Raw genomic sequence first — 14,391 nt, 5'->3', positions numbered from 1 at the left:
TAAAGGCCTATGGATCACAGAGAATTGCATTAAGCTGTCCAATTTAATTACAGTATCGACAAAACATAATAGATACTTACAGCCTTACGGAGAGCGATGGGTAGAGGAGGGGAAAGAGCAGGCGAGAGAGAGAGAGAGGGAGAGAAACGAAAAGTGCAGACAATGTCCATTTATAATGCTGATGCAGTGTATGTATCAAAGGAGGCGTTTGAGGAACTTGTGCATGCGTGTGTGTCTACGTGGGTGTGTGTGAGTGTGTGTCTCTAACGAAGGATTTGCAAGGGCCCATGAGAGCTTTTGAGAACGCTTAGTTTGATTTAGATGCTACAGCTCCCCGATGACTGTTTCACTCGCAAACACACACAAATGTGCACAGAAAACACACACAGACAAACACCGCTCTGCAGTCTACACACACACACACACACCCACGCACAATCTTACACAATGTCACTCAGACACACACACATACACACAAATAAAACTCCACCCACCCACACACATACACACACATACACTTACTTAGATCAGTGTAATGGAGCGAGTTAGGAGAGTGGCTGTCCTGTCCCGTCCCGTCCCAGCCAGCCAGGGCTGTCAGCCTCCCGTCCACCGTGATCAATAGAGGGGGGCAATATTTTTATTCATAAAGCGCCCACTTAATTAAATCACAGGGAGTGGAGCAGGGAGAAGGGAGGGTAGAATAGGGGAGGAGGGATGGGGCGGGGGTTACAAGACATAGCAAGGGCACCGAGGAAAAAGACTGATGAAGAATTACAAAGACTGGATAGAGAAAGGCAGAAAGGAGGAGAAATATGGAGGGAAGACCATTCTGTGTGTCCTCTATTATACCACAGTGCACCAGGATACAGAGGACGGACTTTAAGGCTTTAAGTGTCTGACGGGAAGTACTTTTATTTGTCTTTACAGCAACATTTTCCAGTTGCCCTAAAATAACTTTTATTCCATTAGGTAAAGAACAAGCTTTCAGGGAAAAAGCTTGGAAAAAATGTACATGAGCAACTTAAAGCAATTAGTTCAGCATTTTGAAAATATTACTATTATGTTTTTTGCAGAGAGTTAAATGAGGAGACTGATACCACTCTTATATCTGTACGGTGGATATAAAGCCAGAGTCAGCATCTGGGTAGCTTAGCTTAGGTTAAAAACTTTAAAAACAAACTGAATAAGTGAATTTTGAATAAGTGAAAATGCCGAACTGTTTTTTTTAAGAGGAACCAGACAAGAACTTGATAAGAAGAGAAATCTAACAGAGAATGAAAATGTGGGAATACAAAGTACTTGGGTCTATAGACCACCTTTTCTGAGCCCAAACCAAAGACAAAATTTGGCAATGAAAAAAAAAATGTGTTAGCTGTAAACTTTAGAAATATCTAAAAAAAAAAAAAAAAAAAAAAAAAAACAAATCCCCACTATACAGTCCCACACAGCAGTCCTGGTGTTTGCAATGCACTGTCAGCATGTTGGGTAATATATCCCCTCAGTTTGTTGGCACAAGTCAGAATCACTCAAGTAGAGTGGCCCTGTAGCCAAGACTTGAAGACCGTGGTTGTAATGGGAAGGTTCCAGTTTTGAATGCATGGAGCTATATGTCTGTGCCATTGCCAGAATGTAGCATTTATAGTCAGTAACTTCTCCCAGGATAAATAAAGGTCAGAAAAAAGTCGCTATATGTTCTGTTTCAACTTGCCCAATAAAATAATAGTTAGAGTATCATATACAAAGGCAGGGTTTGAATTATTTCCACTCCACATTGCAATAGGAGGCCTCCCTGTTTGCTGTTGCAAAGTTATAATATATCTATCCATATTCATTATATCATGTGAATTCATGCAACTGTGTGGTTTTCAATTTATGTAATGTGACAAAAAAGTGAGTAAAAAGTTTTTTAATAGGAATCTTCACCACTTAAAGCCATAACATGAATTGAAAGAGTTATTCTGCTTTTACATCTACAGGAATAAATTTAAAACATCCACTCCCCCAGGCATTAAAACCTTACCGTATATTTATTGTGACTTAAAGGCAGTACTTAACAGTAAGTTAAAATGGCATAAAGGATGTTTAAATTGTTCCAAAGGTTACAGATACCACAGGATATTGAATCTCTTCTACAGTACAGGCAGTAAGCACTGTAATACCTGCTGCATGACTTTGGTCTTACCCTACAGTAGAGTGCCTTAAAAAACAAGGGGAATATGAGCTAGCCAGCAGTCGATATTTATTACTCTCTTTATGGAACAATATTAAATGCAGTTACAGCCCCCAAGGGAGAGAAAAAGAGACAGACAGAGAGAGAGAAAGAGAGAAAGTGAGATAGCGGGAGGGGTGGAAAAAGTAAGTGATAGAAGAGGAAGAGAGGAAAAAGAAGAGCGAGAGGCTTGAGCTAACCATTGAAGGTGTCTCAGGTTTCAAAAAAGAAATTGTGCCACCTCTGTCTTCCCTCTCTATTCCTTTTCTTCCTTCCCTTCAATTTTCCTCCTGTTCGTCTCCTCTCTCTTCTTCATCTCTCCCCTGGAGCCCAGCCAAGGGTCATCTCTCTTTCTTCCTTCCACTGCAGCCACTCTTCTTTTAATAAAAGACACACACACAGAAAGGTGCACAAAGATGCATACTGTACAATGCCTCCCATCCACTCTCCATTGCCTGCTGTTTCTTTCACGCAGAGACGCGCAAATTCTACCTGACACACAGATACACACCTTTGCCACCCTCCTTGTCATCTCTGTCCAACTGAGACCTCCTGTGATGCCAACTGACACAAAGCCATATGAAATCAAACAGGCCTGCTCCCACTCCCCTGTTTGCAGGTTAATGGTTCAGGGCTGAGTGTCCGTGGCTCATATCTGGACAAGCCTGAGGGTGGATCCATCTAATATCTGGTGTCTACTGTTACACAAAAGAAGTGTAGGGTGAGATGCCCTGGGAGAAAAGATCATTTGGTGTATGTTTATGAAGAACGTGTGTGTTTTCCTGTTTTTATATCTGCATGTGTGCAACACTGTGGGTACAGATTTGCACTTCCATGCGCAATATCTGTGTGTTGTGTGTCTAAAGGCTTAACACCAGCATCCAAGGGAGCAGAGTGGGGCCTGCTTAGCACTGTGTGTGTATGTGTGTGTTTTAAAGGGTTAACAGTAATATCTGAAGCAGCAAAGGGTGACCTGGTGACTGTTATTATTCTCCTCACATGAATAATGGAACTTAATATGGAGGAGGTGATAGCTGGGAGGACAGACACACATAAACACACCCTAACACACCAACACGACCACCACTCCAACCAAAGGAGGATCTTGCTGTCACTCTCAATCCCTTCAGACTTCTAGGGGCCACAGAGAGTTATCATGCCCAGAAAGGAGAGGCCTTGGTTGGGGAAACTCTAAACGAGGGTGGGGGGTCTTTATGGTAAATGGGGGGAAGGTCTGGAAGACATTTGGTCAAAATTCAATCAATTATACAGTACTTAGAAAGCCATGACAAACATGGAATGGATAATGGAAGACTGCTTTTTCTTCTTCTGCTCCTGCTGCTGTTTGTTGGGCCTCCTCCTTCTCTTCTTCGTCTTCATTCTCTCCCTCATCTTCTAATTCATTCTCTTCTTCTTTTTTCCTTGTGTCCATGGATACTAAACTTAGCTCACTTGAACTTTTGTGCACTCTGCATTGTTTGTCTTGTCTCCATCCAGCTCCCAAGATCCTCCAATCCCTCAAAAGATATGCAGTTGTTTTCATAATCAGTTTCACCATAATTTACAGAATTTGTCATCCTAATAGAACTGATGTATAATTCAAACAGCCATCCGTCTCTTTAATAGAATTTTTAGGAGATTAATTGCCTGCTCCCTCAAATGCTGTGGCAATAGAGGAGGACCAAAAAGGCTAAATCCAATAATTGAAATGTGGGAGCAGATTGCCAGACATTGGTTTACAAACTATCCCGCTATCCAAATGAGCCCCGGTGTGTGTGTACCTGCGTGCGTGTGTTTGTGTGGTTAGTCTATCAGTGAGTGTCCTTTTCAAGGATCACAAGCCAATCTCCTGTTGGTGATAGCCTTTGCTCCACTCAAAGGTCAGCAGGTGTGACTCACAGAGAGATGAGAGGACAGCTTCTTACAAGAAGACATAACGTAACTCTGGATGTCGAATGTACTGAGACATTTATGATACATTATGTTAGAGTTAAGAGTTATTTTTGATATCTTCCAGTACATAACGTCATATCTTAACTGTGCCAAATGGCAGCCAGAAGCATCTACTTGAACATTAAAGAAAGAGTATTTTTTGGCCAGTCAGCTTCTTACTATGAGCAGTGGAGTCATGAGCACAGCATTTTCCTGCCAAAGTTTGGACAGTTTTTGACAAATTTCTGTTTGTTTTTGGCTTGTCCGTGTATCAGTCAGGTTTTAGCTACATTAGCTATGTTTTCAGGAACTTAAAATTTCTCCCTATACAGGAATAATGTAAAGTGACTTGAAGAGAATTTAATTTCATTATAAATCTGTGTCTAGTGGGAAGGGAGGTGGTGAAAATGCTCAGCCACTCTCATCAACTGTAGCTTTTTGAGACAAACAATTCACTTTTTCATTTTTTTTTTTTTTTTGCCACTTCCTGTGTTTAAATGTCTTTCCCAGTGACTACATGTCTCACCAGAATTTACTTTGGACAATTACAGCAAATCTCTAGCATTTCTTAATGGGCATGGCCTGTTCTTTTCTGTTTCAAGCTGATAAGACCTTTCCATTTGTTCATCAAATTTTTGCCCATGTTTGCCCAGCTTTAAACAATTACTACAAAGACATTTATCAGACTGATACATACTTTGTCTAACTATAAACACATTAGGGATAGCAAACTTCCTTTTTGCACAACTCGTGCTTTGAATCCTGTTGTACCTATTAAAATAACATGTTTTCTAGTTTCCAATAAAATGTTGACGAGGAGTCCATCTTTTGTTTACACGTCCCAAAATGTCACCCAAACAGTGGAGAGCGCTGGATGCAGCTCAGGCGTAAAAACATCTCCATAACCCTAAAACCAATTGCACAAATGGACAACCAGTAACCACGCGTATAATGAAAACTTCATTCAAAGCCTTGTGACACATAACTTTTATTTTGGCAGCCTAAACTGTGCACTCCCGGAGCTGGTGTCAGTCACTCAGCTGGAGTCATAAAGGCAGACAGACAGACACACAGTCTCATAATGGCTTTTATTTGACTTGGATGGCTTTCCTTCTGTTAGAAGAAATAACAAATAAATATCATGCTTGGTAAACAAAACAATAAAATATTTATTAGCCATGGAACCCCTCTGAAATATGACTTTTTAATGTTTTTTTTTTTCTTGATCTTGTTTTCTGTGTTTTGCTTTCTTTCTGTTTTTTTTTTTGTATGCAGTCATGTTTGTCAGAGGGCACAGTGGTATAAAAGAGATGCAAATTATAGAGATAAACAAGATAGATTTATAGACATAGTTCAATAGTTAGGTAGATAGGTAGATAGACTGAGAAAATAATAGATAAGACTGGAGGATAGAGAAAGGGACAGAGGGATAGAGAGTGATAACAACTTCCCTTTCTATCTGTTTCCTATTTACTCTGTCAACGTCAGCACGAGTGCAACAAAGATAGAAAAAACCCTCCCTTCAGAAAAATCCCATCCCTACCCAGAAAGTGTCAAAACCTTCAAAACAAGAAGTGTAAACACGAGGAATATTTTCCGGCTGTGCTGCACATTAAAATATCATAATACCATTCCTGTCTGTCAAATGTTTGCCTTTTTTTGTGCTCCTTCGTTACCGCAAGCACTGAGCAAAATTGCACATAAAAGCACATTTTTTCTTTGCCTAAAAGAGTATACAATGCCAGGCACATACTTTTCCCATCAAGGCCTGGGGAGTAAAAATGGGGAACGCTCATCTCTTGTCAAACAAAAGGAATGAGCCAGAAAACACAGGGCTGAAAGGGAAACGTCCAAAACGATGAAACCTTGTTAGTTTGAGGAAATGAGTTTTCTGTTTTCCGAGCACGGCTCGCCAATTAACATTCACAGCACTAATAAAGTTTGATTGGCTCTGGAATAATGCGCGACCAATTTTCCTCCTGTGCGCTTGAAATGTGTGCGTGACTGTAAATTAGACAGTGTAAGCATATACAGTATGTACGTTAGGATTTATGTATGTGAGTACATTCACGCCAAGGTATGTGTGTGTGTATAATTACTGTTCTCCACGGAGAAGCTGGCTGATTTGCATGCTGTGTACTTGTGTGTGTGTGTGTGTGTGTGAGCATGTGTGTGTCAAGGTCAAACAGACAGAAGTCTGTTGCTCTTTTGTGCTGCTCTGTTGTGATTATTGAACTGTGCATCCACTGTCTAACATGCATGGTCATGTATTTGTGCGCTGCTGCTGATTGGCTTTGTTAGTACATGCGTGTAGAGTGTTTATATGAGTGTGCGTGTATATGTGTGTTCAACTCAGGCCTGACTGGCAGGAATATAGGGTGATTAGCTTGTCTGATATTTCATACCTCTCTTTCTCTCTCTCTAATTACGTTGTGCTCTCTGAGCCCTGTTTGCCTGCCAGGGCTTCTCCCCAACAAACACTAATAGAGTTAAGGCCAGGCCATTGTGTCATGTCAAAAATCATTTGGCTCATGTAGGTATTCATTACGGAGGAAGGAAAAGAGGCTATTGTATGTGTTGCCATGTTGCCAGCGTGTGTGCTTAAGAGAAAGAGGAAAAGAGTCATCACTAAGAGGGAGAAAAAAAAAAAAATGTTGCTTGATGGTGGTGTTAAAATGTGTTTATTTTTAAGAATAGATATGATTGCTTCATTTTTCAACCAGAGCCACATTGCGCAGTTGGAGGGTGAAAAAAAACAAAAAAAACTTTAACTTTAGAAACATGTGAAACACATGCATTCAACGGACACACACACACACGTCTTTTCTCTCTTCTTTTTTCCTCATTCTTTCCCTGTCACTGCTCCTCCATTAATCACATAGACACACATGTGCGCGCACACACACACACACACACTCCAGCATTTCTGATAGTTCTTTTTGTCTTTGAAGCTCTATGGACCAAATTGTTCCACTGATCATAAATGTCATATCATCCTTTCTCTCTCTCTCTCGCTCTATCTTTTCCTCCTTCTCTGCCTTTGTTCTGTAATTGGCTGTGTGTGTGTGTGTGTGTGTGTGTGTAAGTAAGTGCATGAGGGTGTGTGTATGTCTGTGTGGCATAGATCACATGTTTGTGGTTTCGTTTATCATCTGACTCCATACATCTTTGAGTGCTTGGAATACCTCAGCTAATGTCTTCTCTCTCTTTCTCTCTCTCTCTCTCTCCAGAGACCTCAGTGAGAACCAGATTCAGGCAGTTCCGCGGAAAGCTTTCAGAGGAATCACCAGTGTCAAGAACCTGTAAGCACAATTACTCCCTTCCTTTCCTTCCTCATTGTCTGTTTCCTTTCCTTCATCTTCCTTCCTCCCTTTTCATCCCTCTGATATTCCTACCTCTATCTATTCCTCTGTTTTCTGTGTTACTGAACCAAATTTTCTTCTCTCACAAAATGTTTATTCCATTGCTGTTTCAAATTCTTTTAATATTTAGTTACAAATTCATGTTTTACAGACAAACATTGTTCAAATCCACATAATGTTACTGTTGTGGAGATCCCAAAGTTTTCTCAGATACCACATATGTCAGTCTTAATTTTGGGGAAATGCGTATACAATGATGCCTGATGCATCTGCAGTATTTCCTGGGGAAAAAAAACAAACAAAAAAAAAAACATTAGCTATATACCGCATATTCTTTGAGGGTTACAGGGCGGCTGGAGCCAGCTGACATTGGGCAAGAGGCGGGGTACACCCTAGACAGTCTGTCACAGGGCTGACATACAGAGACAAGCAACCATTCACACTCACATTCACACATGCATGTCTTTGGACCCACATAGACACAGGGAGAACATGCTAACTTCACACTTAAAGTGTAAACTTACCACAACAGGCTAATACTGAATATTAGAGTATAAGATATCAACACATGGTGTGTGACTTGAGAGCTTCTTAAAAGGGAACAATGTTTAATTTAAGATAAAATATGAATATATCCTCCAGTACATATGTTGTTTGTAGTTTAGATATTATAGATACACTGAATTTGAGGACATCATTGTAATTCTTAGATGTGGTATCAAACAATTTAATTCTGAATCACTAACTGGGTTTAGATTTAGTCATAAGCACTTTCATTTACTTTTATAAATGAAACTCCCTGACACATTTTCCAGTTCCACATGCTTTGTCTGTTTTTTCCATCTTCTCTCCTGTGCACCTCTGTGCCCTCTTTAGCATCTTGCTTTTCATCACTTCTGCCTGTCTTGTTCCTTTTTCCTCCTCCCACCTTCTTCTCTAATTTTTGTTCCACCTTCTCCAATATTCCCACTCTCCTCCCTTTATTTCCCTCCTCCTCTCCCTCTCCTCTCTTCCCCCTGTCCAGAGAGGTTTTAGCCTCACATCAACTGCTCAATACCTCCCTGTCATTTATTCATGATGTCCTAATCACCAATAGTGTAATCAATAGGCTGCTTAATCGATGCTTCTCATCAATAATGGCTGATCGATCCTGCCTGATGCTGCATAGGAAACAGACAGACTCTTGGGGGTAAACAATGTCCTCAATGTGAGAGAGTTCAATATAGGTTTAGATAGAGTAGAACTGGATGGGATAAAACAAAAAAGAGCAGAATAGTTTTTAAGTGCAGTGACCAGTGGCAGATTGTGGTTGTGTAGGATAGTCCAGGTTTGTAACCGGGTGGGATAATAAAGCTGGATCATGCTGGAAAAAAAGATGATTTGCTCAACAAATCTTCTCAGTGTAAATTAAAGTTCTCAGTTGTGTTTTATCAGTCATGACTGACGTGACAGAGGAGAAGGAGGGAGGATGGGATAGAAAAACAGAGAAAAGCATAATAACTACAAGATGCAAAAAGATAATAACCCACCCTTCTGGATGCTCCCCAAACCTTATTTCACTACCAGAGCTGCTGACTGACAGAAAAAGAAAAAACCCAAACAATATTCTTTGGCTAAATGAGATGGAAAGAAAGAGAGAGAGGGAGATGGAGAGTAAGGAGATGATTGTATTCTTGAGATATACAGATTGTCTTTGTGGTGTTTCCATTGCAATTCAAACTAATAATAATGGGCACACTTTTTTTTTTATTACGTGATGTGTGTGGGAAGACTCTCTACTATCCATTATCCACTGTACTATTTCATTTCACTCTTTTATTTCATTCCACTCTGTTGTTTAGGATCATGTGATGTGATCAAAAGTTCCAGAACATCTACTAAATTGACCTCGTGCTGATTTATTTTCTTAATTGCCCTTTCTGGGGTCAATAATAATCTTTAACCCACAGCTTTTAAGCTTTTAAGTGCTCAGAGAAAATAAATAAATAAATTTGAACATAATTCCATGACACCTGCTGTGAAGATCATGTGATATAATCAAAAGCTACAGAACAGCTACTACGTTATTTTGTATTCCCCTCTGTACGTCAAAGTAGTGTTTAAGTAGTAGTAGTTTCAAAGTAGTGTGTTCTCAAACACACAAATAATTATAAGGATTCAGATAGATACTTATCAACAGACAACTCAGTAAGAATTCTGGGCCCATGTTTGACTTGGCACAGTCATTACAGTATTTCACTTCATGAGCAAAATCACAGTTTAGCTAAGTGAGCAACCACAATTACAACAACTGCTTGAATTTATTTCACTACCTCAATTTAATCAGCCAAATGTACATATATCAGCCTAAAATGTGAACTAATGTGTCCTTGAATTGGTAAGATCTATGTGTTTCTCAAGCCTTTTCATCAGGCAGTCAATTGTGAATTGATTAATATGCATCTTGCTACAAATCAGTAATTCAGAGTTAGGCTGCAAGCAAATGTGCTCTTCTGGTGAGTCTCTTCTCCCAAGTGTGATGTAAGTTCAACATGGCCGCCAAAGTCCACAGGAGATTATTACTCTTAGCTTAAATGGACCTGAAAGTGCCTGTACTCTGCGCTCTGTACCGCTGTGTGTGTGTATGTAAGTGAGCGAGTGTCAGTTCCCATGGCCGCGCTCCAAACCTTTGAGTTCAAGTTGGCCTCAGATCATCTAATCCACTCTCCTGTCTCACAACCAACACACTCCAAACTAAACGCTGTGCAACCACCTTACGTCTTTGACCTCAGACTCACTCAAGTATTTCACAACCATCTGAAGTTTGAAGCCAAAAAAAAAAAAAAAAAAAAAAAAAAAGAACAAACTGCAACGACATATCACATCTTAGACAACAGGAGGGTTGCAATGCTACAGCACCTTACACACTGATGTCAATGTATTTCACCTGTAATTCATCTAGGGAGGGTTTGCTGAGTGTGTAAGCTTCAGCAATTTCCTGCATAACAGTCATACATTAACACACATTAACACCTGAGTACTGCCCTGTTTAACCACAGTCTCCTATGGTTGTCCCTCTGAGCAGATCCACTGTACAGTAGGTGAAATTCACTACAGGTTTCCAGACTTTGCACACTGGATATATTCCACACTAAAATGGTGCACCCTGCCCCTTACCTTTACACCGGACTTCTAACACAGCCCCTCACTTTTTTTTTTGCCAAAGCTATAAAGTCAAATCAATCAAATTTGACGGTAAAATTGTCTCTGCCCCCGTTAAAATGTTTTGCACTAAATTGCTTTGACCTACAAAGTGAATCATTTTACTTTTTTCCCTGCCAAAATTAGGAGTGACTCAGGCATATAAAGATCATTCATTTCTTCCTCCCTTTGACGTTTTGCAGCACCTCCTCCTCATCCACCTCCTCTTCCCTGTTCTCCTCATCTTTCTTTCTTCAGCTTCTTCTCCTGTCAGCACTGCTCTCCTCTTCCTTCTTTTCTCCCTCCACGTGTTCCTTCCCTCTTTTCTTCCCCGCAAATTGCATCCTTTTCCCTTTCCTCCTCTTTCCATCTTCCTCTTGTTCTCTCTCTTTCTACTAACAAATGCACTTTCCCTTCATTCATTAGTCTTTTTCATTAGTCTTCCTCTTGTTTCTCTTATCCCATCATCTGTCAATCAATCTTTTGTTTTTTCCTCGCTCTTTCCCTCCGGGCCCTTTTTCTCCCTCTTTCAATCCCTTTCTCTTTTTTCATCTTCAGTTTCTCTCTCCATCTTCCTTTCTCACCATCCCTCCATTCCTAGCCTCATCCCTTAAATTCCCTCTCTCCCAACTTTTTCCTCACTATTTCCCTCTTTTTTTTTCTTTTTTCACCCCCCCCCCATCCCTCCCTCCATTAGACAAGGTGACTCCTGCAGTAAAAGGCTCCAACCCTCCATTACACCACAAGAGTAAAAAAACCTTCATGACATTCTGTCCCTGGTGGACACGGCATCGACTTTCTCATATGTCTCCCTCTCCCTCCCACTTTGTCTCTCTCTCGCTCGCTCTCACTTTCTCCTGTCTTTCTCACCACCTCTTCACCTCTCTCAGTCACTCTCGATCTGTGTCCCTCTCTCTTTCTGTCTCACTCACTCTGTTTCTCAGGGGGTAGGGTCTCTCTCTCTCTCTCTCTCTCTCTCTCTCTCTCTCTCTCTCAGTTGTTCCCTTTCATGCTGCCTAGTGGCTACCACAGCATTGTATGCCATTTATTGCACTTCTTTCACACACACACACACACACACACTCGGACCCTTTCGACCCTGCTATCAGATTGACTGTTTTGCTGAAACTGCCAAGAACCTGGCAAATACGATTACTGTAGTCTTCTCCTAACCTAAGGAGACAGGTATATGCCATACATCTGTGTGTAGGTGTTTGTGTGTGTATGTGTGAGCTCCCCTATACATTGTGCTGACTGCTGGTCCTGTCATTCTCATAAATGCAACCTGTCAGTCAAACTGCAGATGATAAAGGCAAATGTAGAGTTAGAATGGATATAAAGCACCGTGCCAAAATTCCTGTAATGCTCTGTGTTTTATGGTTTTATTTATGTCACATTCCGGCTGCTTATATCATATCAAGTCCTTATCTAATCGTATTTTCCATAATTTAATCTTGTCGTGTCTTGTCTTGTTGTGTCCTGTCTTGTCTTGCCTTGTCAGAAAACTCATCATGCTAACCACTCCTGTAAATATCCCAACAGCATGGCGTCGTTTGCATCTGCTTTCTTGTTCTGCTCTTGAGCTTATCATAAAGTCAGGATGCAGCAGGGATGAATTTTTAAAAACAAGATGCCGTAGAATTGCCCAGTTCTTCCAAATAATGTGTGTTAAGTGTGAGGAAGGTTTCCTCTACATGCAGGAAGTGAGAAAACAAAATCTGCTGTAAGGCAGAAATGCAAAATGTAGCTCCTAAACAGCAACAACAAAGCTCTCCGTCCTCAGAAAACTGACCCTTTGCACCACCACCCACACCATGAGACAAAAAGAATACATTTCAGCTGTTGGAGTGGGCACTGCCCTGAAGTGTAATGATTTCTTAGTATTTAAATCACTCTGTAACTGCCTCTGTGGTCCACCAGTGTCAAAGCATGCAACTCTGATAATGGATGTGTTACTGTATTTTTAACATATAACACAACTTCCAGCCTCAAATTGGCCATCTACTGCTTTTACAATACTTTCTGCTCTGCAACAGCCACCAACCAATCACTCCAGCTAATAAACTAATAAGTTATGAAAAACTTTCACAGAGGCCTAGATTTTGTTGCGAGACAGCTTTGTCATCCCCTCAGTTCACAACCATATGTTTCAAAACTCTGCTGTGTGACAGGGACGTTTACATGATTGTCAACCAGTTATGACGAGTTTAATCAGCAGTATGCAGGATATTCCTCGATAACGTTTACCCTCTTGTACTATTTTTGCAAAGACGCTGTTGAGCTTCACACTGTTTTAAAGTCAAACAAACAAAGAAGCAAACCAAAAACTCACAACATCATTCTCTTTTTTGTAAAGACCTTGTTCAGAAGCACTATAAATGAGAAGTGTCATATTACTAATTCAATATAATAGGAAATTTATTCATCCCTCAGGGGGCAATTAGATGCAAGCTGGTTTGCAAACAGAACAACATAAAATCAGAAAATTAATTCACATGCTTGTGAACACTGTAAAAATGCCAAATATATTTGTGTAGAGATGAAAAAAGATAAACATGAAGTTGAACCAATAAAAAAGTTAACTATACAGGTAGTAGAGTTGGAAATAAGACATACACTAACTAACACACTAACACAACATTGAGGAGGTTCAAAAGAGCACTGGCAAATATATTTATTTGGATAGTGACCCACACTGTCACACAGAAAGTTTACACAGTCAGAGGTAAGTATGTAAAAAAAAAAAGTAATAATACTTTTTTCAAAAGTAGACTAGTAATCAAACCTATTTTCTTGACACCTACAGTATATAAAGAGTATACCACAGCATTTGGTAGTTGGCTACTGTAATGCTCTCTGCTCACAGTGAAGGGAGACAGAGAAGCAGTGATAACCGTGATCAACCACAGATACACTGTGTGTGTACAGTCACGCTTAAATCACAACATATGTGAGTCACTCATGCTGGGAGGCATATTGCTGTAGTTGGATTACAGAGAAGCAAGGACACATCAGATAAGGTACAGCTGTTTCATATGCCCTCACATTACACCTCAGTGCCCACACAGACACGCTTTTTATCTTCTGTAGCCATCACGTCCTCATATTGTACCTTGTTTTCCATCTGCCCGCCTTCTCGCTCTCTTACACACTTTTTTTTATTGTGATAAAATTTAATTCATTTTTCCCAACGGGTCCACCCATGCTCAACATCGACACGCTCATAGTACTTTCAGGTGGTTTGGAAGAATGTGTTCACAGAATGTAATATGTAATTTCTTCAACAATACAACCGTACAGTTTATCAGAGTAAGAACAAAAAAAGAACCCACCCCATGGCTTCACTTTTTTACCTTTCTCCTTCCTGTCATCCTCTCCTTTCTCTTCTCCCTCGTAAAACGCCTCCATGCTTCACGCTTCCCTACCCACAATGCAGTGTGGATAGCCGTTTGTTTGAATTATGACAACAGCGCCTTAGAGAGAGGTGAGAACATTGTGTCGGCTGCGCGCACACACACACACACACACACACACACACACACATACACATGCAAGTTTCTGACCCGCACTATTGTGTGTGTCACTGCAGATGCTCGCCTTCAGTTGTTTTTATGTTTACCACAATTCCACAACAGTGGACAGTTAGAGCTATGCATAAATCTAGCAAATATGTGCAAGTATGAAAATATACAAAAAGATGGGTAATCA

At 40.4% G+C, this 14,391-nt stretch overlaps 1 protein-coding gene across 1 annotated transcript in view; it reads left to right on the top strand.

Annotated features, from left to right (window-relative positions):
* Positions 1-14,391, top strand: part of slit3 (slit homolog 3 (Drosophila)) — a 269,236-nt gene that overhangs the window by 150,715 nt on the left and 104,130 nt on the right. Inside the window, 1 exon segment of the mRNA XM_051072519.1 lies at positions 7,372-7,443. Within this exon segment, the coding sequence (XP_050928476.1) occupies positions 7,372-7,443 (72 nt within the window).

The sequence above is a fragment of the Lates calcarifer genome, linkage group LG8, assembly GCF_001640805.2.
Source record: "Lates calcarifer isolate ASB-BC8 linkage group LG8, TLL_Latcal_v3, whole genome shotgun sequence".
NCBI lineage: Eukaryota > Metazoa > Chordata > Actinopteri > Centropomidae > Lates > Lates calcarifer.
Note: the sequence above shows the minus strand (reverse complement) of the source record. Positions and strands in the feature narration are given on the sequence as shown.